The 26,765-nt window shown below is 40.7% G+C and overlaps 1 protein-coding gene across 1 annotated transcript in view; it reads right to left on the bottom strand.

Annotated features, from left to right (window-relative positions):
* The window catches only part of DYM (dymeclin), a 374,678-nt gene that overhangs the window by 247,026 nt on the left and 100,887 nt on the right, over positions 1–26,765 (bottom strand). The window contains exon 9 of the mRNA XM_006259049.4: positions 26,128–26,270. Coding sequence (XP_006259111.1) covers positions 26,128–26,270 — 143 coding nt within the window. The remainder of the gene's footprint in view (positions 1–26,127; positions 26,271–26,765) is intronic.

The following is a 26,765-nucleotide window of genomic DNA, read 5'->3' as shown; positions in this document are numbered from 1 at the left end:
GTAGAAAAAACATTTAAAGCTGTGTCTATGGCCCAATCACTGATTCTCCAAATCAGAACCAAATCCTCAGATTCATATTCAGCCAAATCGAATCAGGACAGTGATCCGAATCAACAAATCAAATGACTGACCCCCAAATCAGGCCGAATCTGAATCAAATGGGGCCCGCTTCACATACCTCTATAAACTACCAGTTTGATTAGTATTAGGTACAGACGCACATAAGTGAAAAAAACGCTATAATGTTGAGCTAGTGCTCTTTTAAGTGACTATAACACTGATGTCTTATTGGAAGACTTCACTTAAAGGATCCAAAAATGCAGTCAAAATAAAATGTTACACAGACATGTTCAGTGTGTTAACCATTATGCCCCAAGCTTTTACTACCTCCCACACTTCTCACACAGACATTAGAGTTTAACGATAAGACGCCCACATGCATGCATGATTAACTTACGGATGACGGACCATGCTCAATTTTGGCCAAAAGGGTTTGGCATTCTAGCAGATTAAGTCCCTTCCTACGCTTGAGAAAGGATACAATGACTGTTTGCATAATGGACACCACACTTCATAAGGAATTATGTCTAGCACTACACCCACACTACCAGAGAACTATAACTTTCATTTTATAACATCTTTCTTCTTTGTGTGAAACCTACCTCCTAATGGGAATAAACCAACAGCAAACATTTCAATCCTACATAAAGCAGGAATTTGCAAAATGTAGCTTAATACACTGTGAACAATACTTACAAACTCTGATATGAAGATTTCCACCTTTATTGGCTGGCATCTGCTGTTTTAAATCATTCTTCAATTGTTACTAAAAATTAAATTTCAAATTGAATGTAACAATATGGTTCAAAATGTCCTCAGAAGCAAACCCTCTCACAGTTCACATGTTCTACAAATACAGCTCCTTTAATATGAGACATGTCAGTTTTTGGCATGCTAAGATGAAGCTGAAAGGGACAGAAATCATAACACACTGAAAAGGCTTATAATGGAGCAAGGGAGAAAGGAGGCAGAGAAAAAGAAAGAAGGGACATGGCCATGGAAAAAGAAAAATTAGTTCTGTAACCAATGTAACAGAACAATTCTCTCATATTACACTCAAGACAAAAGTTTATGAGGAAGTAGCATTTTTCCTTCCCCAATAATAATTATTAAGTCAAAGAGTAAAGATTTTTTTTAAAGAGGCAAGAACAAAGACATTCCACAAATAGCTACAAAGTATGTGGCAATGAATCAACCGCAGACCCCGACTAGACATCTTACATGGGACTGTGTGAAACCATTTTCTCAACAACTGATCTGGAAATGTACTGATCGGGTTTCATTATCTCTACACTGTTTATATTAATTTTATTTTCACTTGAACTTTATCATTTTCTAAGACTCCTACAACAGGTTTCTTAGTCATGCCAAGAAGGCAATTTATTTTCAGACAAGGCCCCAGGGAAACCAAGGAAGAGAAGCAGACAGAACGCACCCAGGGAACAAAGACACAAAGGACAGAGGGATGCAAGAGGTTGACAGTCTGATGCTTTGTTTGTTCGTACCACTAGAAGCACTTATTTTGTAAACTTGCATAGTCTTGAGTGGTTTCTTGTGAAGACTATAACAACACATTTTCAATTAACAGAACCAGGATTAGCCCAAACTGTGAAAGCACTCATGCTAGCCACGCTCAACGTGTTGTCATGTTCACATTAATACGGTATTTTAGTTGCAATGACAGCTTGGTAATGAGACTTCTTGCTTTTATAATTGCCAGACTGGGTGAAATTATTTGTTATGATACAACCCCCAACTTTCTGCAAATCTGTGAAGTGTTTTAAGGACTCACAATTGGAAGGACAAAAAATGATCGAACACATTCTTCATTAACAGTTAATTATAAGCAGTGAATATAAGAGAAGAAAAATCTGTGTGTCAAAGGTCACTACAACAGAAAAAAATTTAAGGCAGTACTAGGATGATTGTGGGTCAAAAGTTGGAGCGTAGCTAGCTAAGCACACCCACCACTTGTATTAAAACTGGTTCCATACTACCGATTCACCTAGACAAGAGCAATTCTCTAGTAGAGGCATAGCTAACTCATAATGGTTAAGGTAACTTGTGACCTGAATCTACAGGCGAGACTCCAAAACCATCCAAACATAGGTTAGCAAGAACTGAAGGCAGTGGGCAAGGTGATCCAAAAGCTTATCAGTATTACACATCTCAGTTTAAAACTTCCAATAGACAATTCTAGCAGACCAGCAATAGCACATAAACATGAAGGAAGTTTGTAGCTAGACAAATCTCACTAAAACATCAGGACAACTGCCCAGTGGCTAGGGGAGAGAGGCCTAATTATTTTGGGAAGTTCCATTCAAGGGCAACTAAGCTGTTGTTTAGATTAGTCAAGACAGCAGACAATGCAACTCAGAGTTGCAGCAATGTAGATTTGATTCTGGGAGGTAGAGGAAAATGCCAATATACAGCTCCTGAAGCTACTAAAGAGAGGCCCCTGGGAAACTGGCACATTTCTTTGAAAGATCAGTGCATGAACACTTTTCCTTTCCCTTACTGGCTCTCTCCCCCTGCAAAGGCAAGACAAGGGGCAAAAAGGGGTTGGGGCAACAGTCGTCCAATTGCCCTTTGTTATTGCCATCATGCTTGGTTCCCTTCACTGAGTATCTGGCACTAAGTAAACCCATAAATTATCCTGACTTTGGAGATATACTTAAGCAACAGGGTCCCTTATTTGAATACTTGATGAACAGATGGAATGCGACTCTAGTGGGTTGCTGACAGTGGTTCTCTAGGCTTGCCAGTATTCTCCAAACTTATCTCATGCATTTTTAAGTTCCAGAAAAAAGAAAAAAAAAATCGTTTCACCAGTCTATTAAGCACTTTGTTATTCTTCAGATCCAAGCAGCTGAAGCTTTGACTTTTTATAGGTTCTCTCTCATGGGGATTCAATAAGTTTGTGCATTGTCCCTTCATATGAGTGTAGAGAGCTTGATTGAGTTTGCTTCACCATGAATGAATAAGCTGCCCTTTCTGAAAACAGAAACCAAGAAGTCTGAGCCCAAGGACAACACGGTTCCTAAAGCTAAAACAAAGAACGTGGCTTCCAGAAGTTATAGTTCATTCTGACTGAAGATCTTTCAGAGAGAGGATGACCTTAGGGTTAAAGTTTGTGGACTGGTGCATGAGATCTGGATTCAACGCCTGCCTCAAGCTTGACAAGTTGTTTCTTCACCTTTTAGAGGTGTTGTAAGAATAAATGCATTAAAAAATACCCCCCCCTCCCCAAACAAAGAGAAACAAAACAATACTTGCAAGGCACACAAGCTGTGGTGAGAAAAAGCTTCAAATCACTTAGGCTAGGGACAGACATTACACATAAACCAGTTTAGGTGATCAGAAACTGGTTTAAACCTGTAACAGAACAGATGTTCAGAGCACATTTGAAAATGGCTGAAACCAGCTTGAGATAAACTTGGTTGAATGCAGTATCAGACTTAACTGACCATGGTCAAACCAGTTTATGCAATGTCTATCTCAGACCCCTTGCTGGTTTAAGTTAAATCAGGCTCCCCCCATATCCCGGCATGCTCTCTGGGCTCTGTGGGGCTCCTGCTCCATAGTAGAGCTGGCCCCTCCCCTCTGCTCCCTGGCTGCAGCTCTGGCAGAGACTGCGGGCACAGCAGGGTCCGCTGGCTTCCCCATGCCTCCATAATACCACTTGCTGCTTAAGCAAAGACCCCTTCCTCCTCTCTCCCACAGCACTGACTGTAGCCAGCATGTGGTATGCTAGCTAATGCAGTGTAAGATAGGACAGTGTCCACTTAGGGCTTTTTGGAGCTAATCAGCATGTGATATAATCAACATACAATCAAGATGATAATGTCCCTGCATTCTTTCCTTTGGAAAAAGCTGTTTAAGAAGAGTTTGAACTAATGAGTGAGGCTCTTTTTCTGGTGGGGTGTTAAATGCTGATAACAGAGCTGATAGATGCTCTGTTACTGGGGGGAGGGGGGCTCTTTAATCACAGTGTCCTGCCAAGGCCTGGCCACATCCCCCTCAGCTCAGCCCTGTGGAAGAGAAGGGAGGGCTTGCTGTAGCACCCCCCACCCCAGCTTTATATCTGCCTTTCTGGAATGAAAAGGAAATGTCTATCCATCTCCAAATCGGTTCAAGCTTTGCAGGTTAGATTAACCTGCAAAGTCTGAATTAATTCAGGCTCAGGTTTTTTGAATGTCTGTCCCTAGCCCAAAGCATATTTATTCTTATCCTACATGTCTGCTGGTGTATCTCAGGGAGAGGCATCCCAGTAAGTACCTAATCAATGAAAGGAAAATTGTAATATAAGGGAAAGGCTTTGGGAGCCAGTAATCTTTAGTTTGAATCCCATTCTCTCATGGCTGTGTACTTTCCTGCAGTGAGAGCAGAATGTAACTGGCAGTCACTTGTTCAGGAATAATTTTATCCTCTTGGCAAACACTACAGTGTCATAAATCTGAAGTCCAAGCCATCTCAACTCCATATTCCCTCACTGTTATATGTTACCTTCTCCATCAGTATTTCAGTTAGAAAAATATATTTGTATTACGGCAGAACTGGGACAGTTCATAGGCTTCAGTTCCATAAGGCCTTGGGAAGATGAGGGCTTGTAAACAAGTCATAGGGCTACATACAGCGAAAGGAAATAGTTATATGGGACCACTGAGAAGCTACAGCTAACTGGAGAAATCACAGCAAGCAGTTGTGCAGCTTGTGATCCAGGTTATAGTATACCAGTAATTATAAGAAGTTTTAATTCAAAACAATTTAATCTAAAATCTTAATTCTGTTCTATTTTCAGATAGGGTAATTACTTATTTAACAAGACTATGTGGCTTTAAACAAATCTCAGGAAGTTTACAATCATTCTTCAAAAAAATCCTTGTCATCAAAAGACACAAAAATCTGATTTCATAAAGAAATCTATAAACCAACCAACTAGGTGTAGTACGTGGCATTACTGGCCAGAAGAGAGAAGCAGAGGCGGAAAGGGATCTTGGAGTCCTAGTGGACTCCAAGATGAACATGAGTCATCAGTGTGACAAAGTCATCAGAAAAGCTAACAGCACTTTATCGTGCATCAGCAGATGCATGACGAACAGAACCAAGGAGGTGATACTTCCCCTCTATCGGGTGCTGGTCACACCGCAGTTGGAATACCGCGTGCAATTTTGGGCGCCGCACTTCAAAAGGGATGTGGATAACCTGGAGAGGGTCCAGAGAAGGGCCACTCGTCTGGTTAAGGGCTTGCAGGCCAAGCCCTATGAGGAGAGACTAGGGCACCTGGACCTCTTCAGCCTCCGCAAGAGAAGGTTGAGAGGTGACCTTGTGGCTGCCTATAAGTTCATCACGGGGGCACAGAAGGGAATTGGTGAGGCTTTACTCACCAAGGTGCTCCTGGGGGTTACAAGAAATAATGGCCACAAGCTAGCAGAGAGCAGATTTAGACTAGACATTAGGAAGAACTTCTTCACAGTTCGAGTGGCCAAGGTCTGGAACAGGCTCCCAAGGGAGGTGGTGCTCTCCCCTACCCTGGGGGCCTTCAAGAGGAAGTTAGATAGGCATCTAGCTGGGGTCATCTAAACCCAGCATTCTTTCCTGCCTATGCAGGGGGTCGGACTCGATGATCTATTGAGGTCCTTTCCAACCCTAACATCTATGAATCTATGAAGACTCTCTTTAGACTGCAGCTGTTTAATCTGTAAACTATGAATTTTACTTAGCTTCTTTTACTAATTCTTTTAAAAGCATATTTGATGATCTTTGCACCTTTCCAATTTACTTTTCCTTTCCCATACTACCTCCCACATCATCCTAGTAATATATTTTTGATTAGTGGTTGTCAAAGTGTTTACAAGAGTACAATATCTTTCTTACCTTTAATCATTATTTTTTCCCTCCAGAGATATTTGCCAGCCCAAAGGAACCCTTACCATGTTACCTTGGTGTATTCTAACCAGTTCTATTTTTGTCAATGATATGCTGCTTTTCAAGTAATTGTTTGGGGATTTTCTTATTCTGTAGCCACCAGGTCTCAAAAGCATGACGCCAAAACATATTGAGCAGAACTGCCTCATGGGTAATACAATTCTTATGGTATCTTTTCCCAGATAATTAATAAAAACAGTTTACTAATGTATCCTAGAATATATCCTCAAGGCACTTCATTGCTAATCTTTTTACATTTTGAAAATTATTTAATTATTGCTTACTTTTTTTCTTATTTAACCAAGATTCTAATAAAGTGCTAAGACTAACAATGTTAGTCTTCATCATAAACAATATAATAGTTTAGTATGAGGTTATCACATTTAATCCACTTCTATGTATCATGACTTGATCCTGCACTATTGAAGTAAAGTTGTGCAATTGGCTTCAATAGGAAAAAGATCACTGGGAAACACCCACCAAAACACAAATCTGTCCAGGTGTGAATTGCGGAAGTGGCTGATCAAATGGAGATAGCAGATTTAGGATTATAGATTATTTAGACATATTTACCATGGAAGTAGTCCCTTGTTTTAAATGCACTCAATTATAATTTCAGCAGGCTGGCAGGAAGGTAGTGAAGTGGCAGGAAAAGTGGTGACAGCGGCCATAACAGCAGCAGGCAGGCTGGGGGGGGGGAGCGGTGGCAGCGGCAGGTGGGAGCGAAGTGACAGCTAGACGAAAGCATGGGGCCCACACCTGTGGCCTGGGGGCAGGGCCAGTGGGGACCCAGGGCGGGGTGCAGGAACACGGAGCCCAGTCTGGTGGGGCCTCAGGGTCCACCTGGCTTTATCACATGGGGCTCGCATGCAGTTCCCAGGTTCTCCACCCAAACAGCATACCTCTGCGGGGAGCCCCAAGTAAAAGAGCTGGTGGCCCAGCCCCACTCACTGCTATGTGCAGGTCATGGGGAAGGGCAGGGAGCTCTGCACTATGGAGCTGAGCCAGCTCCACCCCTCTCCCTGCCACCCTGGCTGAGCCTCATGATCTTCACTGCTGGCTTCAGGATGTGGGGCTCTCCCTGGCAGCACGGGGCTCAGGCATGTGAGCCCTGTGCAATGGAGCCAGCACCCTGGCCACATGAAGCCCTGGGGCTTGCTGGGACCAAGCACTGCCAGGGGGCTCCATCTACTACTGCCACTGGCAGCAGAGACTGTGCGCAATGGGGGGGTGGTGTTTGTAGGGGAACCCCCCCCCACACACACACACACACTCCATGATACACACATACTCACACCCCCACACACACACTCTGCAGACACCCTCCCCCCCCATCCCACCCCCACAAACCCAATATACACCTACCCATACCCCTATTATATACAAGAGTATACACTCACCTCTATATACACGACACAAACACACAAATCAGGACAAAAATATGTTTTGAAATAAATTTAAAATATGTGATTGTAGATGTTCGATTTTTAGTATGTCATTTGGGTTTTTTTTCCAGTTCCAAGATAACAAACCCCCTTCCCAAAAGGAGTACTTCTAGGGGCAAGGGAAAGGACTTCCAGTGACAAACGTCAGAGGTTATGGGCAGGACTTCTGGTCCCAAGATGGCAACCACAGAACAGGGCACCCATCAAGGGACAGGGCTACCCTTGCAACCCTCAACAGCTCACCAAAATTTCTTGAGCAACTCTCCAGCCAAAATAATTGCCCACCCCTGTACTAAACTGTTGACACACTGGTGTACCTACGTGTATGTTAAAGGCTCAGGGCCCTAACTGATACTAGTTACACTGGTCATATAAAATATATTTTTAATGATAACAGCATGTTCTATTATTCACTAATAATCCATATATTATTAGTGGGTGTGAAACATACTCTGTCCAAGTTTGTGGACAATACTAAATTGTGGGGTGAAGTGCACACTCCGGAGGGTAGGGAACGATTTCAGGCAGACCTGGACAAGTTAGAAAAATGGGCAGTACACAATAGGCTGCATACAACAAGGACAAATGCAGAGTGTTGCACCTAGGGCATAAAAATATCCAGTACACCTACTGGGTGGGAAGCAACCCTCTCAACAGCACAGAAGCAGAAAGGGATCTCAGAGTCATAATGGACTCCAAGATGAACATGGGTCCTCAGTGTGATGAAATCATCAGCAAAGCTAACCGCACTTCATCATGCATCAGCAGATGCATTACAAATAGATCACAGGAGGTGATACTTCCCCTCTACATGGCATTGGTCAGACCACAGTTGGAGTATTGCATCCAGTTTTGGGCACCATACTTCAAGAAGGATGTTGACAGACTTGAGAGGGTCCAGGGGAGGGCCACTTGTATGGTTAGGGGCTTACAGGACAAGCCCTATGAGGAGAGACTGAGGGACCTGGACCTCTTCAGCCTCCACAAGAGAAGGCTGAGAGGTGTTCTTGTAGCTGCGTACAAATTCATTAGGGGAACGCAGCAAGGGATCGGAGATGCTCTGTTCACCAGGGCACCTCTTGAGTTAACAAAGAACAATGGTCACAAAGTGACAGAGAGAGGATTTAGGTTAGATATCAGGAAAAACTTCTTCATAAGTAAAGGTGGCCAACATTTGGAATGGGCTTCCAAGGGAGGTAGTGCTCTCCCCTACCTTGGGGGTCTTTAAGAGAGGCTGGATAGGCATCTGGCTGGGGTCATCTGACCCAGCACTCTTTCCTGCCTAGGCAAGGGGTCAGACTCAATGATCCATTGAGGTCTCTTCCGACCCTAGCATCTATGAATCTACTTTAGGAAGAGAACCGTGTAGTTCCAAATGTATAAAGTATTTTAACCTGGCTTCTTTTACCAGTATAGACAGGAATATTTCAAAGTTGAAAACTATAATCTAAAACTTCCTAAAATACACAAGAGAAAGTAGTTCTCAGAAAGAGATTCATTTCTCAAGCTGATTAATGGGCTTACCCATCCCCAACTACAACCTTGCATCCCAAAACGGTATACTGTGGGGATTTTACATTGTCACTGATACCATACAGATGAGCAGTAGAAGGTCTATTTTTTGTCTATATCCATACTTCCCACTATATTGCTTCTCAATGAACTGGTTAAACTATAAGTGGAACTGCTGAAAACTAGTCTGCTCTAACCAGGTAACAGAAAATGTATAAACTGTTTGAGATTTATGAGTGCCTGAACATAATGTACACTGCAATTTAGCAGTTCATATTTCTTGAGTGTAAACATCTCTCTAAATACTAATGCTACACTTGATAACAGTTAGAACCAAGCCTAAATAAAACCTTTCAGACAGCATGGTTTCAGTCTTAGAAAATCCCTATATAATGTCTCCTTGCCCAAAGTTCAAGCAAGGTATAGATACATGTGTGTTGTGAAGAGAGGGGGAATGAGAAGACAACAGAAGAAAAAAATCACTTCCAACTCATTCCATGACAAACTCAAGCAGGGAAATAACAAGACTCCAAAGTTGTCCAATCACTAGTTCCTCAATGCACAGAGCGGTGCACGGGAGGGACAAAGAGAAAAATGAATTTATAGAGCATCTGTCTCAATTTCCCTGCATCACTGCACCTGGTATGAATGCCCATTCCTACAGCTCATTCATCAGGGCTCTGCCAGTAGATTTTAGACACCAACTATTAATGTTACTAGAAATCCCAGAAAAGGAAGAACAAGACCTGATGCAAAAGGTCTTCCAGACAGCTCTGTGGTCTCTTCACCACCACCTCACTTACACTAGAAAGGTCTAGAATCAAGGCAGCTATATTCATAGTTGGAGGGAGAAAAAATTATTTGTGGGAGCTGAGTGCGTGCAAGTATGCACGAGCGCCCCCCCCTCCTCCCAGCAGGTAAATCTGCTGGGGGTGGGGAAAGGGCTGTTGGGGGAAGGGAGTGGGGCTGGGCTGGGCTAGGCCCTGTACAGCCGGGGTGGGGTATGGGACAGAGCCGTGACTGGCTTGTCCAAGGGGTGCAGGGTGGGGGGGCAGCTCCTGCCACTACATGTGCCCTGGAAGGGCATGAGGGTCATGTGCTCCTAGATCTGCACAGGGCAGAGAGGGCTGCCACTGCAGGCTGGGGCCAGAGCTGAGCCAGGCTCTTTCCAGTGGGGGCCGGGCCAGGCTGCAGCAGGAGCAGGCAGGCACTTGAAAAACCGCCACAGGCCCCCCCAACGTGCTCTCCCAGCACCGCCAATGCCTGCCCCACTCCCTTCCTCACCGCTGCACACACGGGCCCTCCCCACCCCTGCTGCAGCTGCTGGAAACCCACAGCAAGGCTGCCTTGTGGCCCTACCACTGCCCCATGTTTGGAGGGAGACTAAGCCCTGTTATCCCCACCCCTTTCTGCCACCTACGGCTATATAGTAGGAACTTTTCAAAGGAACTCTACAGACATTTTGGCTAGGGAAAGACATTCAAAAGGCTTGAGTTCAAAGGAAGGAATGAGGGGACATTACCATCTTGATTGTATGTTGATTATATCACATGTTGATTAGCTCCAAAAAGCCCTAAGTAGACACTGTCCTATCTGCCTTACACTGTATTAGCTAGCATACCACATGCTGGCTACAGTCCGTGCTGTGGGAGAGAGGAGGAAAGGGTCTCTGCTTAAGCAGCAAGTGGTAAGATGGGGGCACGGGGAAGCCAGCAGACCCTGCTGTGCCTGCAGTCTCTGCCGGAGCTGCAGCCAGGGAGCAGAGGGGAGGGGCCAGCTCTGCTGTGGAGCAAAGAGACCCATCCAGCCCAGGGAGCATGCCGGGATATGGGGGGAGCCTGATTTAACTTAAACCAGCAAGGGGTCTGAGATAGACATTGCATAAACTGGTTTGACCCTTATCAGTTAAGTCTGATACTGCATTCAACCAGGTTTATCGCAAACCGGTTTCAGCCATTTTCAAACTTGTTTATGTGCTCTGAACATCTGTTCTGTTACTGATTTAAACTACTTTCTGATCACCTAAACTGGTTTATGTGCAATGTCTATCCCTAGCCTCTAAGTTCATTGTTTTTACGTACAAGTGCAAAGTAAATTTAGTGGGACAAAGTCTGGCTTTTGTATTTTAAATAAAATACAGCTTCAGAGAACTCCAGCCGCAGATGATATGAGCAGTTCTGTCAGCAGAGTCTAAGCAAGCTACTGACTTGCACATAACCTCAGGAAACATAGCAGGCCTTATGTAACTTGTAACAACAGCTGCTTAATAAAAAATGAATGCTATTTTATGTTTCTGCTATAAATAAATGGGATTACATGGAACTCGTTAGGTATTTTGTGTTACAGTCATTAAGATTCAAAATAAGTCTTTTTAATGAATGAGATTAGTATGTTACTTCTTGTGAATTAATAACTTAGTTGGAAGCTAAAAATTATTTTACTATCCTAAAGTTGAAGGCTTTATTTATGCATGCTCAATTATAGATTTTCTCTATGTACAGAAAATAATTTTAAAATACTACTGAAACCAGAAACAAGTTACTTTTTTTTTTCTAACTTAAACTTTTTATTTATTTTAAAGGCTATTATGGAAACATTAGGAGCACTCTAGAATTATAGTTGTACTCACATTTCACTTAAAGTAAGATTAAACTTCCTGTCTCATTTCATTCACTGAATTTACTTTCCAAAATTTACTACAAACACAGTTCAGAAGGAAATGAGAAATAAAACTGGAAGTATGGCTTCCTAACTTCCAGCCTGCATTCCACCAAGTTCCATGTTTCTCACTCTTTGGTGCATTCCACTTTAGAGAACTGGGGAATGTAGGAGAAAGGGTAGACTGAGAAAAACAGAAGAGGGAGGAGATACGGAACTAAGGAGACAATCCTATACACTCCCTCAGGCCTATTATCTTTCTGACTCTCCTAATTTATTTGGAGTATAAAATATGGTAGTAAAATATGTTTGACAAGGTTCCTTGGGTGAATTTGATATCTTTTATTAGACCAACCCAAATAGTTGGAGAATAGTTATTAAGCAAGCTTTCGGATTCAAAAACCCTTCGTCAGGCTAAGGAAGTTTCAGCAGTCGGTGTGTGCTCTTCCTGGATGGAATGAAAAGTAAAGAAGCCAGAGGCTGGTCTGGGGAGTCAGTTGCCAGGCAGATTATAATGGGTCAAAAATCCAATGTCTAACTGAGGAAATATCAGGGTTCACTGAATCAATCCTAAAACCGCTCGTCACCCACCGAGCAAGTTTTGTACAAGACACTACAGACTTTCTACGGAAACTTAAAAACATAGACCACCTTCTCAGCAACACACTCCTAGCCACCACGGACGTTACCAGCCTATATACCAATATCCCTCACCAGGATGGCATCCAAGCCTGCCTTACATGTCTACAGGAACAAGATTACAACTCAGAATACAGACCCAAAGATATTACTGACCTTATACACTTCCATGCTCACACACAACAATTTCACTTTTAATAATCAACACTTCCTCCAGATGATGGGAGCAGCTATGGGCACTAAAATGGCCCCACAGTATGCCAACCTTTTTATGAGCCACCTGGAAGAAAACTTCCTCAAGAACTGCACCATCAAACCCTTGCTATACTTAAGATATATCGATGACATCTTCATCATTTGGACTGAAAACCTACAATCTCTGATTGAGTTCCATCAGAAATTCAACAATCACCATCCCTCCATCTAACTTTCTCTAGAATACTCCAGCACCAGCATCTCCTTTTTAGACACGATGATCAGTATCCAAAATTATAAAATACAGATCACGTTATATAAGAAACCCACAGACCAACATACATATCTGCACAAAACCAGCAATCACCCTAAACGCACCAAAAAAGCTGTGATATACAGCCAAGCCCTCAGATACCACCGCATTTGCACTGAAGAGAACCCCTGGGATTGCCACCTCACCAATCTTAAAAAGGCTTTCACCCAGCAAGGACACTCCTCCAGAGAGGTAGATCGCACATTTGAAAGAACCACCCGGATACCACGTGAAGAACTGCTGCAGTACAGAAGAACACCCTCCCCCCCCCCCACACACATCGCACACCGCTGGTGATGACATATCACCCCTCCCTTGAACCTGTATGAAAAATCCTCAAACAACTGCAACCCATACTAGAAAGAGACCCTATTCTTAAAAAGATCTTCCCAGAGCCACCCATCCTAGCCTTCAAACAAGCACCGAACCTCGCCAACCTCATCACCAGAAGCAAACTTCCTCAAGCCCAGAACACACCAAAAGGATCCAGACCGTGCCAGGACAAGAAATGTAAAACCTGCCCCCACATCTCCACCACCCCCACTATTACTACACCCCACAACAGAGCCATCAGCATCCCTGGATCTTACAGTTGCACCTCCAGAAATGTGATATACCTCATCCAATGCACCAAATGCCCTGATGGAAAATACGTAGGAGAGACCAAACAACAACTGCGCACCAGAATGAACGCGCACCGGAAATCTATCAAACACTATCAAGACAAAAATACCCAATTACCGGTGGGGGCACATTTCTCACAGGAGGGCCACTCTCTCTCCAATCTCTCAGTCCTGATCCTCAAGGGAAACTTACACAACACTTCCCAGAGACGAGCCTATGAACTCCACTTCATCAACCTCCTGGATACTAGAGATCATGGACTAAACATAGACATTGGATTTTTGACCCATTATAATCTGCCTGGCAACTGACTGCCCAGCCCAGCCTCTGGCTTCTTTACTTTTCATTCCATCCAGGAAGAGCACACACCCACTGCTGAAACTTCCTTAGCTTGACGAAGGGTTTTTGAACCCGAAAGCTTGCTTAATAACTATTCTCCAACTATTTGGGTTGGTCTAATAAAAGATATCAAATTCACCCAAGGAACCTTGTCTGCCTATGTCCTTAGACCAACACGGCTACAACCTACACCCTTGCAAAATATGTTTGATACATTTAATAAAATGTGTTGATTTTTAACATTTAACAAGTGCCATTATAGTGCAACTACTGTACTGCAACAACCAATGTCAGTTTTAGAACCCCAGCCCTGTACCCGATCAAATGGAAGGTTCACCTCTCCTTCGGCTTTCATTGTAGCAGAACTGGACCATTGGTTAAGGAATAAGAAACCAAGGAGCCTAACACCCAGAAGGCAAAGTACAGATTAAAATTCTAAAAGACGGACATCTGGGTCTTGTTTTTGAAGGCCAGATCTAGAGTTGAGAGCTCTGGAATCAAAGCCATATCAGCATGCTCTATTAACAAAGCACTCCGAGCACAGATGCCACATATACTCACAAAACTGTGCTGTGGTCAGTATAGAATCAGTCAGCTGCCAACCCCAGGAAAATAATATCACCACTGAAAGCGAGGTTTTGTCACTATAACTCTGTCTACAGTACAGGTTTCTTTCTGATGAAATTATATATGTTAAAATGACATATCACCAAACTCTTAACCAATGTTGATATCCAAACAAAAGTTAACAGTGTAGTCACTGATTTAGGATTTTTTTCCAAATCCATCAAGGAGCTCTGTTAATAGAGGGTGGGCATGTCTACATGTGTGCCTACAGCACCGTTGTTACTGCATCGTCATTTAGTTCTTCCTTTAGGAAGTGCTAAATGATGATGTAGTAACACTTGTTAAAATGCCGTGCCGGCAGAGTACCGTTAATTTTAGTAGCTACTTTGCTGTAGAGATGCACTATAGCAAGGGAACGCACTGCTACAGTGACAGACATAGCTGCAGCGTCACAGTTTGTGTCCACTGATGCTACATTGCCATAGTGCATTGCTACAGTGATGCAGCGTCTCGTGTATACACGCCTGGTAAGAACAAATTCAGTTTTCAATAGGAATAAGGTATAATTTGATATATTTCCAAAATGGATCTTTCTAAAAGTGGAAATCAATTCTTTTCACCAGAATGCCTGATCCTAGGTGCATATTCTATCCTTCTTGATTTTCTTTCCCCCAACTGAGTCACCCTGGAAAATGTCGCTCACTTGAGCTTAAGAAAAAAAAACTGACAAACATCCAAAATGACTGCTGATGTTTACTATAACCACCATACAAACACCTCCCCAGCTTCACAAAAATTAAATAAATAAATACAGAAAACCAAGTCTACTCGTCAGTGCAAACTGCAACGGTTAAATAATTACTTCTACCAATGAGGTTATTTTGCCAAGCACCAAATCACAGTTTTGGCCTCATCATAATTTGGCTGGGAAGTCTTTCACAGAAAGAAGGAAAAATGTTTTTAATGGCATGTTCAAAAGGAAAAATAACCGTTTATCAGAGGTTATGTAAAAATCTTATACTTGTGTTGGAAACCCCCGTTTGGCACAACACGTTTAATTAGAGCTGGCTCTTTAACGCTAAGTAAAAAATGTTACAATCTTCTTAACTATTTCTTTTAGATTAAGACAAGAAATTTCAGAGTGAAAACTTCCCTTATATTCTTAATTTACCCTCCTCTGGGTTGTTATAGGGGTTTTGGGGTTGGGGGGCAGGAATACAGTGTGGCTGAAATCCCTAGGAGTGAGAATAATTAAAATGAATGCTTCTATATTTAAGTGTGTATTTCCTGGTTTATAATATAAAACTTACATAACTTCTTCCCCACACAAAAATGTTTTAAGTTAGAAGATACTGCTGCTACACTGTAATTCCCACCAAGCCAAGCCTCATTACCCAAGAAATATTTCAGTCCATATAGACAGCACTGCAAATATACATTAAGCTACATATACAAGATAATACTAAAGGGACAACACACTGTACCTCTTTAGTACTACCCTTTTGTATACGTGTCCTTGCCCTCTCTCTTCTTTCCATCACTGGGTGCCATCTGAGAAAGCTCATCTCTGCCACACATATCAATTAGGCATTATGGTCATAGGATCATAGGAAAGTAGGGCTGGAAGGGACCTCATAAGATCATCTAGCTCAGCCCCCTGCTCAGGACACGATCACAGAGGAGAGTCCATTTCCATCCTCTATGTAATCGCTCTTCAGGTAGTTGAAGACTGTTCTCAAATCCCCTGTCAGTCTTTTCTTCTCCAGACTAAATAACCCTAGTTCTTTCAGCCTCTCTTTGCAAACCTTGCTTCCCAGGTCCATACTCATATTTGTCACCTTCTGCTGACTCTTCCTAATCTGACTACATCTTTCTTGAAATGTAGGGCCCAAAAGTAGACATGGTACTCCAGGTGGGAGCTCAAGAGTGCTAAACAGCATGGAAGAATCGCACCCCTTGATTTACAAGCGACTTCCTATTGCTATAAGGCTGCTGGCCTTTTATTTTTCTTTTTTTTTTTGCATAACAAGAGCACATTGTTGCCTAATATTCAGCTTACGCTCTGCCATAACCCCCAAGTCTCTCTCTTCAGTACTGCAACCAAGCCAGTCATTCCCTAGGCTGTATTTGTGCCTGCAGTTGATCCAACCCAAGAGCAAGTCTCTACATTTGTCCTTGTTGAATCTCACCTTGTTGATTGTAAACCATTCTGTAAGTACTTCAAAATAGATTCCTTGAAGACCTGTTCCCTGATCTTTGCAGATATCAGGGCCAGACTGACCAGCCTTTAATTCTAGTAACTGACTCATTGGTCATAGTTAGGACTACAGGTTTTGGGGGAATGTGATACAGCTCATGTGTGATCTCTTGTGTACTGATGATTGTCCAATAGATGTGATTATTTGTAAAAGACATGCATTAATTTAATTCTGTTCACCTGTTTCTGATGTTTGAGGCTAGAGAAAATCTTGCATCAACAATTAACACAAGAACTTATGTATTTACCTTTAAAAGCATCCCAAAAAGTTAAGAGCTAGCATTGTACTACTTTAACAGCATTATACTCCTTTACATCAAATTTATATTCAAAGGTACATAACAAGTTTCTCAATCCTCAACTGAGTTAGTTACTTAAATCTCTATCAACATAAATAATTTAATATTAACTGGATTTAAAAAGTTAGATATTGATTGGTAAAAGGAACACTCTCCTTTCACAAGTCCGAGCATATGGGATTATACTTGTAAACTGCCTTGTTCAAATATCTTTAGATTTAAAAACTGTACTTTAATTAGCAATACATTAAGGCTCTATTTACACAATTGTGTGTGTTCACATCAAGATTACATTAAGTGTGTGAGCTGAAGTTAATGTCCATGAAATACATTTACTGTTCACTAGAATATCATTAGCATCATTATATCTGCAAGATCCACGTTTAAGAAAATCTACACTGTTCATTTATTTAAGGACAGAAACTTGGTACAATTCACAGGTATGTATAGTCATCTCTCTCCTTGACCGCTACTTATCTCACACTTCAAAACTGCCAGTGTTGTCTTCCTTCCCTCTCCCAAACCTTATCTGCTTATGCCTCTCCATCTGTGAAAGCCTGCTATATCTAAATTTAGACTGTACTGCTTTCCAGAACAAGGTCAGTGCTTTGTCTTCTGTGAAGTGTCTACCATATTTCTGTATGCTAGAGTCCACACCTTACTAATTATTCGTCACACTATTTAATCACAAAACTGTTTGGAAACTTGGATTAGTTTTGTTTGTATGGAATGCTATTCAAGCAAGTCTTGTTTGTCTAGCATAGAGTTCTTCAGATAGATGCGATATCTTTTATTAGACCACCTAAATACACCTAGTTGGAAAAATTGTTCTTTGCAAGCTTTTGGGCACAAACACCCTTCTTCAGGCACAGGGAGAGTCTGTTGGTATTTGTGTGCTCTCCTGGGTAGAATAGAAGCCATGATTTTTTGTATCCAGTCGATTTATGAAGTGAAGTTGGTTCGTAAATTCTCTTTGAGAATTAGAACTTAGAGACTGGAGAGAGTGGTTATCTTGTGAGAAATGTGCACCCACAGGTAAGTTGGTATTTTTGTCTTTGATAGATTTTCAGTTTGTGTTCATTCTGGTACACAGCTGTTGTTTGGGGGAATTTACAAAACACCTTTCATAGATGAGACTATGAACTTCACTTCATACAAAAACATCACAAACTAAATATAGACATTGGATTTATGGCACATTATAATCTGCCTGCCATTTGATAACCCCAGGTAATCTGTCTGCATTTTACCAGCTACATTCTATCACCAGTTCTACATTCTTTCTTTCCCACCTCCACCTGTCTCACACCTATTATCTCCCATTCCCTCTGATTCTCACTGCCACGCATCTGCATTTTCACAGAACTGCATCTTGCATATTGGCTTCTATTCTACCTAGGAGAGCACACAAACACTGACAGACTCTCTTTAAGCCTGAAGAAGGGTGTTTGTGCCCAAAAGCTTGCAAAGAACAATTTTTCAAGCTGTTTAGTTGGTCTAATCAAAGATATCACATCTACCCAAAGAACCTGGTCTGCCTATGTCCCTTAGACCAACACAGCTACAACCAACAACCCTCTAGCATAGAGTAAAACTTGACTTTCTCCTACCCATTATTTGTTCAATGTTTAACACCGTGGTACATGCACAAGTTCTAGAGACATTTTGTAACATTAACCAGCAGCCCCTAGCTCTCTCCTTAAAGGATTCAGGTTTCATTTGGGAAAGATAGGTTTAAAAAAAAAAAAAATTGTAATTTATTTCAAGTGTATGTCAAAATCCAAGGCCACCTTCAGCTGTTATGAGCAGGGTGCTGGCAAAACACTAGCTCTCACTCGAAGAAGTTTCACCTATGATGCTGACAGTTCCACTCTCACAATGAGAGTCAATATACAATTTGATTTTGGCGTAAGGGGTGGTGTTTTTGTCCTAGTTACTGACGGCTTCAAAAGTCTAAAGCTTTTGAAAGAAAGAAAAAAATAAAATCTCATTCCAAAGTGAACACAGCTACGATGAACTTCCTTGGTGGGTTTGGAACTTTCACAAAAAGGAAAATACAAATCAGTTAATCATGCTAGTCAAAGTTCATTAGAAAACATCCATGGTGCTTTGTACCAAGCAAAACAGGACTGAGAAAATATTTTATTAGTCTTTGAAGGTAAGAACTTTTTTTAAGGTACAAAGGACCATTCATGAACACAACAGGAACAATTAAAGCCTGAAATAATATATGAAAACTGTAATTTGAAATAATGATTCTAGAGAACTGCAAACCTGCAACTTCCTATATGCTAAAAAGAAAATTAGACCTAGTTGATCAACATTGCCAGAACCTGCTAATCTACTACACAGCTTTTAGATTTCATACAAAAATATTCACAGCTGGGAATCAAGAGTAAAAGTAAATAAATACCTATTGTTTAAAATCTAATTAGTATAGAAACAGTACTGCCCATGGCAGTTATAAGGACCACATTACAATAAGCAAGTCTAAACAAATGCCATGGGTATGCTGGATTTTGGACTTTGGCTTCATTTGACAGTGTAATTTCTTACAATCTTTCTTATATAAAAAAAAGAAAGCAATTGTTATTAACTTCTGCCTCAAGGAGTAACATGGAGAAACAACTTATTTTAATACAAATATTGTCCTTCATAAAATCTGTCAATTAACAACTCTAAAGACTGAAGCCCTCTATGTGACATGGAACAAGAATAAAAGGAAGTTGGCACTGCTGTATTGATATATATCAACTTTTACCAGGAAGACAGCTCAGTTTCTCATACCCCTTCAATCCATCACCTGTCCAACAAGTTTCCTGACAAAAGGATGTCATTTGGGTTGGGGCTTTTTTAGTATAATGCCTATCCAACTAAAAACTGGACAGACCACCATTTTTCCTGGACTACAGGGCAATGATTCAGATGAATAACAGCAGAATGTGAGTTAAGCAGTGTAACAAACAAATAACTATTGAGATTCAAAATCTCAGCAGTTATAAATCTCCCATCTGACCACCAAGAAAGCCTTTTGGTCACACGCTACCACCCACACTTTGGGTCACCCCTTTGTGCATCAGATTCTTAATCTGTGACAAGGGATCAGTAACACTACCTTTTTTAATATATTCTGAAATTTACTGATGAAAAGTACTAAGAAAGAACTACATATTAATATTATCAGCACTATTTATCACTCTTCACTTGCAAAACGAGGCTCTCTTGTATACCATGAGTTCAAGTGTGCAGGATTTTGAGAAAAAATAAATTTAGAATTCTAAACTTTCAGTTTCATTTCTATAAAAGCTTTGCTGTATTTTAAATAATTAACTTATTTCAATCTCTCAGGAACTCCCAGAGCTAAAGAAAGAGTCTCTGGGAACCTCTCTTTTCCAGCAATATAAAAGTATAACTGAAGCTCTTCTGGACATACCTTTGCTAGCTTTAAAACAGCTAGACAGTGCGAGTGTACCATACACCACAGAGCTCAGTATTGTCTAACTGCTTTAATATTAGGCAGAACACAGCAGCATGACACCATATAGACTAACCTGTTCAGAGAGGCATGAACTTTTCTGTGGGTTGTTTCCTACTTCATCACATGCTGTAGCCCATGAAAGCTCAAGCCTCTCTGAACACGTTTGTCTATAAGGTGTCACTGCCTTCTGCTTAATTTCAGCCTAACAGCTAGCTACGCCTTTTTGCACCCTAATATTATCCAGCTTTTCTGGCAAGTGGTGTGGCCCATGCTCAGCTCTGAGCTGCCACCACTATCAGTATTCAGCTAGACAGTTTCAAGCTCATTTGGAGTATATCTATATGAACTTCAGTCACACCTTTGACTGCACTGCACAGCAGACATCCCCTTAGAAAAGTTCCATAAAGAATCTGCAAGCTTTAGGCATAGTTTGAATGTGAGGACGTAAACAGAGGACAGATTCAAAGACAACACCCAGCTTTCACGCCTGCATTGATGGTAGGATGATCGTGTAAGCCAGCGAGCTGAAAAAGATGGAGAGAGAGAGAGAGAGAGAGAGTCTGCAGCTGTTTTAGCCAGCTTGGGCCTGAGCTGACAGCCAGACATCCATGAGCAGGTGAGAAAGAGACAGGACAACATTTTAGCTGCAACACCAAGAGACAGGTCCTGATAAAGAGGTAGACATGGCAACAGCACAGTAAAGCTTTTCAAGACATCAACAGTATTCAGGCTGAAATAGTCAAGGTGGAAAATAGTCTGGCTGATGCAGTAAGCAACAACAGATGATTTCCTCATTGAAGTAACTCAATTATTAAGGCCAACCTACCTGGACATTTTTTAATTTGGACATTAACCGTCAAACTATGCAATACCCTTTCCATTTTTAATTTTTACTGTAAAAACACAAGGTATTAAACTGATTTTGCTTGTGAAATGTTGAAGGTGACAAGTCTGAAAATACACTCATTAAGGAAATTGTATTGAAAAGGAAAATGGATTGTGCACCTTTAGTCATATTCATTCAAAATAGGTGGCCAGATGCTATTTAATATGCTAATGTTGCCTGACATAATGCAGAGTGATGCGTACACTTCAATGATGCCAAGTCACTAGAAGTCTGGTATGTTTGCCTACTTCCAACTGAAGAGTATCATTGGCAGATACAGAATAGCTGTTGACCTTTGCAAACTGAATTAAGCAATTTATATTAATACCACAATAGTATTTTTGTGGCCTAGATTACTTTTGTAGATTGACTAGATGACCTAATAGGTCATTTTCAGCTGTGGCTTCTATGACTTTCTCTAGGGCATAACATTCTACTCATTACATTTACAAGCCTCCAAATAATACAGATTGAGTACATATGATCAAAAATGGTTAGAAACTACTATTAGAGCAATTTAACTGCAAAAGATAACCATTTATATATTGAGAACTGTACACTCATTCAGTTCTTTCAAAAGAAATAATTTAAATATTCTTATAACAGTCTTGCTAAAAAACTGTACCATAAAAATGTACCAGCCCTAACATATCTGTTTTGTTTAGCCACTGCTTATGGTAAAGTCAATTAAAAAAAACCCTATATTTTTTACTTGTCCATAAAACCTTCTCTCCAACAAATAGGATTGCACACAAATGCTATAATATAAAGAAAGCAAGGAATATATATTAAAAAAATCAGTGAATGTTAAAAGAGAGCTACATTTATTTAGTGAGCCTGCCAAGCACCTGAAGCATGAATTCCTAGCTGTCAATAATATGACAAGGCCTATTTTCCCGCACTGTAACTGCATTTTTATAGTCATTTACATCTATGCCCTGTAAGAATAAAATGCACCAGTCAATTAGTCATATTTCATACTTACTTTGCACATATATTAATGATTATAAAAGATACAAGACAGTGAAGAATTAGATCCAGCTATTTTTAAACAAGGCAAAGAATAACCCTATAAAGTACCAAAGGCAGAAAATTCCAAAAGAAAACTGTTCTCCAAACACCACAGTCATTTTATTATTGACATCTGAAGTCATTGGGAGCATAATCCAATTAAAAATATTTTGGACATGAAAGGGAACAAACATAATTTCTTCTTATATTACATCTACACAAACATTTGTATAATAAATGTGTGCATATTTACATTATTATTATGACTGACTGATCTATTTTGCCCACAATCTAAACAATATCATGTTGTGCATGGCCATGTAATATATAGCTTAATTGTAAAAACCACTGAATACTTTCATCTTAGAGCTCTTAAAAATTAAAAAGTATTTTGAAAGCTTTTTCAAATCAGATTTGTATCCATGTTTCTCTTAAATGGATTAGCCATTCTATCTGAAAAGCAGTTTATGACATGCCAACAAATAACTTTGATTTTAAATATCTCTTCGGAGGAAACACGTTAAAAGAGAACATCTGTACTCTGCATCAATCTGCCTCTGTCTTCTTAGAAACAAAGACATTCTACAGACAAATGACATCTAGGTCTTTTCAATCCTACGCACATGCCAATTGAAAATCCCTTAAAATGAAGCAGACCATCAATATTAGTTTCTTCATAAAACAACAATGTATATTTACATCTTCAAACCTTGTTATCACTCTGCTCTGCTGATATATTTTGTCAAGGCACCAAGGGCCTAATTCAGAGATGTTAGCAACTGACTGAAGTGACTGTCACTGTTATTCCATTGACTCTGAATTACACCACGTGCCCAAATCAAATAAAAATGTAACAGTCTACACTGGCAAAAATCTATTAAACAACCATCAGAAACTGGTTAATTCCAGGCTGGGCAGAACATTTTTTAAACTTCTTTTTAAAGGACCAGATAAGCACTTCTTTGTTTCCTGGGTGAATCATTAAAAATCCTGTGATGGAAAAAGGGATCTAGCAAAACTGCAAATGAAGAAGAGAGATTTAATTCACCAGAAGGAATGATGTTCCAGGTGATTTCTTGCTTTTGCCTTCATCAAGTGTGGGAGGATGCCAAGGGAGCTGTTAGAAGAATGGGTGAGGAGGAGTGAAGGGGGAGGGAGCGTAGGAGGAGATGAGAACAGATGTAGGTAGGAGCACACTTGTGCTGAACCTCAGAGCTAAGGACAAGAAATGTGAACTTGATATAGAATACAAGTAGTAAGTGAAGCGATTTGCACGTTGACATGACAGCTTTGTAGCAGCAGAAGAAATTTAATGGTGGAAATTTGGAAGGGCTTTACACAAAATACACACACCAGCTTACCCACCCACCCACCTCAGTACTATGTTTCAGTAATCTTACTGACCACACACTCGGAGCCAGTCTGCACGGGTGACTGTAGACATGCAGGGAGGCTGCTCCAACATGCTGTAATTACAGCGCATCAGAGCAGTCTCAATTAATCGAGCACACTAATTAGAGCGCTCCAGGACCTTCCACATCTCGAGCTTCCTCGGCAAGCTTTCGTTTAAGTGCCTCTGCTGCCATTTTGGAGTGTGGGGACTCTGATATATGAGACACTGCGGGCTCTTTAATTAAAGCATCCCCCTGCCCTGCACCACTGAAGCGTGTCTAAAAACGCACCATATGAGCTGTGCTTGGGAACCAATTCAAAGTACTATTTCACCACATACAGCTACCCCAGATTTTGCACAATTCTCCTGTTTAGGTGGTGATTTCACATATCAGCACATTTTGAAAATAGCTTGGAACATGGCTTGTTCTTGCCCACTCTGGAAGTCAAACAGTGCTCAAAACATTCCTGGAGGGGAGTAGCATCTGCACAGCATTTTGACGTAGTTTTCAAACATGCCTTTCTCTAGAACCGACAGGTTCAGCGAACAAGTTCCTATGCAAGCTCCAATGTTAATGGTCTGGAAAACTGAAAAGCCAAAAAAAGAATGCTAAAAGAATGCAGTCACCTTACAATTAATGCAGGGATCAAGACTAGTACAGTAAAGTTTGCTTTTCATTTGTCATAAAGGCAGGGGTGTAAACTTACACAAAGACTTATCTTGGTTTTAGAAAAACTATGTTTTAGGGTATTTTCCGCTATGATTTATATGACTGAAAAGAGGAAGGAAAGTAGGTTAAAGTTAAAATGAAGGACCAGATGTCAGAATTCACATGGTTTTAATGAAAATTTCAGTATGTATACATAAATACTAGATTATTTTTAAAAAAACCAAATGTATATACAGCAGTGGAAACAGCTGCTTTTGGACAGACCTATGCTAAAAGGCACAACTTAAACATTTTTTAATGTTCTGTATATTTCTACACAAGCAAACTGAAAATGGAATTTGAAATTAAGAAATTATAGGTGCATGCTAATGGTTAAAGGTGCACATAACTGTTTCTTCCATGTAAGCTGCAATGTATTCAGGGCTGTACATTGTATTCAGAAGACATGCTCTTTTACTGCCTCCATGAGGAGATCCAGATGCATTGTCACAGTTGGATTGTAAAATACTTTCTGGCAAACTACTCAGGGCCTGAACTTTAATACGCCTTTGGAGAAGCAGTCACTGAATGGATTTTATAAAACAACATAGAATAATAACCTACATTCCAGTAACAATGCACTCAGTCTCCCCTTTAACTAGTTAAAAAAGGGGACCTGCAATATTTTTCTTAGATAGCAATAAAAAAATGTATTTTATTCTTCCTAATATATAGCACCACTCATCCCAAAGAATTTTATGCACCATGCAACACGCATACCAATGAAACACAAACCTCCCGGGGGAAGAGGGCAAGAGCCACCCAGAACTCAGTGTGCAGACATACAGAAACTTGTGATCAAAAACAGCACAGGGAAACCCTTACTCTTATGTAAGATGAGAGGGGAGTCTTCATATTCTCTCAGCAGACAGAATTTCTAATCAGCAAAAGACCTAATCAGAACGATATGGTACTTCATCTATCCACCTTGCAGTGATGAAACAGTGAGAGCAGGGTAACGTAAAACTAATTTGTAGGCCACCATTCCCTTGGCTTCATCAAGTGATTAAATACAGTTAACTGTGCAGGTCCGTTATTCCTTATTCAATTTTATTTTATCATCCCTGATTAATATAACCTAAGGTTTTAAAGGGTCAGTCAGATTATGGTCAATATTTTACATCTCAAAAGGTGCGAGCTGGCAGAGATGCAGGTGTAATTATTTTAAATTACATTTCTTCAACACACTCAGACAACTGAGGAAAATAAAAATGTGCATGAAGACATTCCTAACACATGCTACATTGAAGTTAACAAGTCAGCAGTTACTGGTGAGACAGAATTGCTTCATATTGTACAGACACCCAGAGACAGGGAGGGCTTATGAACATGATTCATATTATATTTTGAGGAAAACCTTAAGGTAACCAGAATTCAGATAGGTTTTTCAGCAGCAGCATGATTTAAAAGAAGAAATAACCACTGTGGTGTTTAGAGCCTTGCATTTTCAAACTTGCTTCCTAACCTTCACTGTAAGCATAAAGCCAAGGAGGCTTTGAACTGCTAGTTGGACAGACATCATTCCACACACTTGCTCATCTGGTAAAGAGTCCAGATAAAGACAGACAAAGATGAGAGAAGTTGAAAGAATGGTAGAAAAACCATGCTAAACCAAGAAACTGCCCTGTTCCATCACTTTCTCCAAGGGAGATAGCCCAGCTCAGTAAAATCATAAGAAAGCCTGTTCCAGTTTCCTCCTTACTGCAACTTCTGCCACTGGAAAGGAAACAAACTGCATGCATACAAAAATAGTTGCACAAAATGCAACACCCTGTGCAGGTTTGAGTAGTAATTATAGGAAAGGAAAAACTCACTTGCCACCCCTGATGCAATTCCATAAAGCAATCCTCCTCCGTCTGTTTGCTGCTGAAAGACATGGGTGCCTGGGGGAGGGCTCCTTTCTTGTCTAATGAAGTTATATAGCAATGTCTTCACAAGTCTGCTGGTATATGGGAGACTGAAAAAGAAATTCAATATTTATCATTCTACATGAGACCCTGGAAACTGCAGTGATGTAGATGTGTGTATGTGTACATATATACGTGTATGTGAGCATGCTTTTCTGATGCAGGTCACTTTCTTCATCTGAAGGATAGTTAACATGTATTGATTTGACATCTGGTACAAATCTCCATTAAAAACATAACAAGGAGCAAGCAGAAAGAGTGAGTGTTGTGGCAGCTTTCCATACATAGCAAGACATAGCCTGGCTTCTTGCACTCAGACCTGAGGAAGAATGTCTTGCATTCAAAAGCCTGTCTAACTCTATCCCACCTACACTGCTGGTTCAATAAAAGAGCTGCAACATCACTCTTACACTATACAGCAAGTAATCCCAGCATTCATTTTTCACCTTTTATTCAGGTTAGAAAAAGAACCTGAACTGTGGTGAGGTTTTTCAATTTAAAGCCTATGTTGTTACCAGTAAAATAATAACCCTACAAGTAGCTCA

Source organism: Alligator mississippiensis, chromosome 3 (genome assembly GCF_030867095.1).
Source record: "Alligator mississippiensis isolate rAllMis1 chromosome 3, rAllMis1, whole genome shotgun sequence".
NCBI lineage: Eukaryota > Metazoa > Chordata > Crocodylia > Alligatoridae > Alligator > Alligator mississippiensis.
The sequence above is the reverse complement of the archived record's forward strand: the minus strand, read 5'-3'. Positions and strand labels throughout refer to the sequence as shown.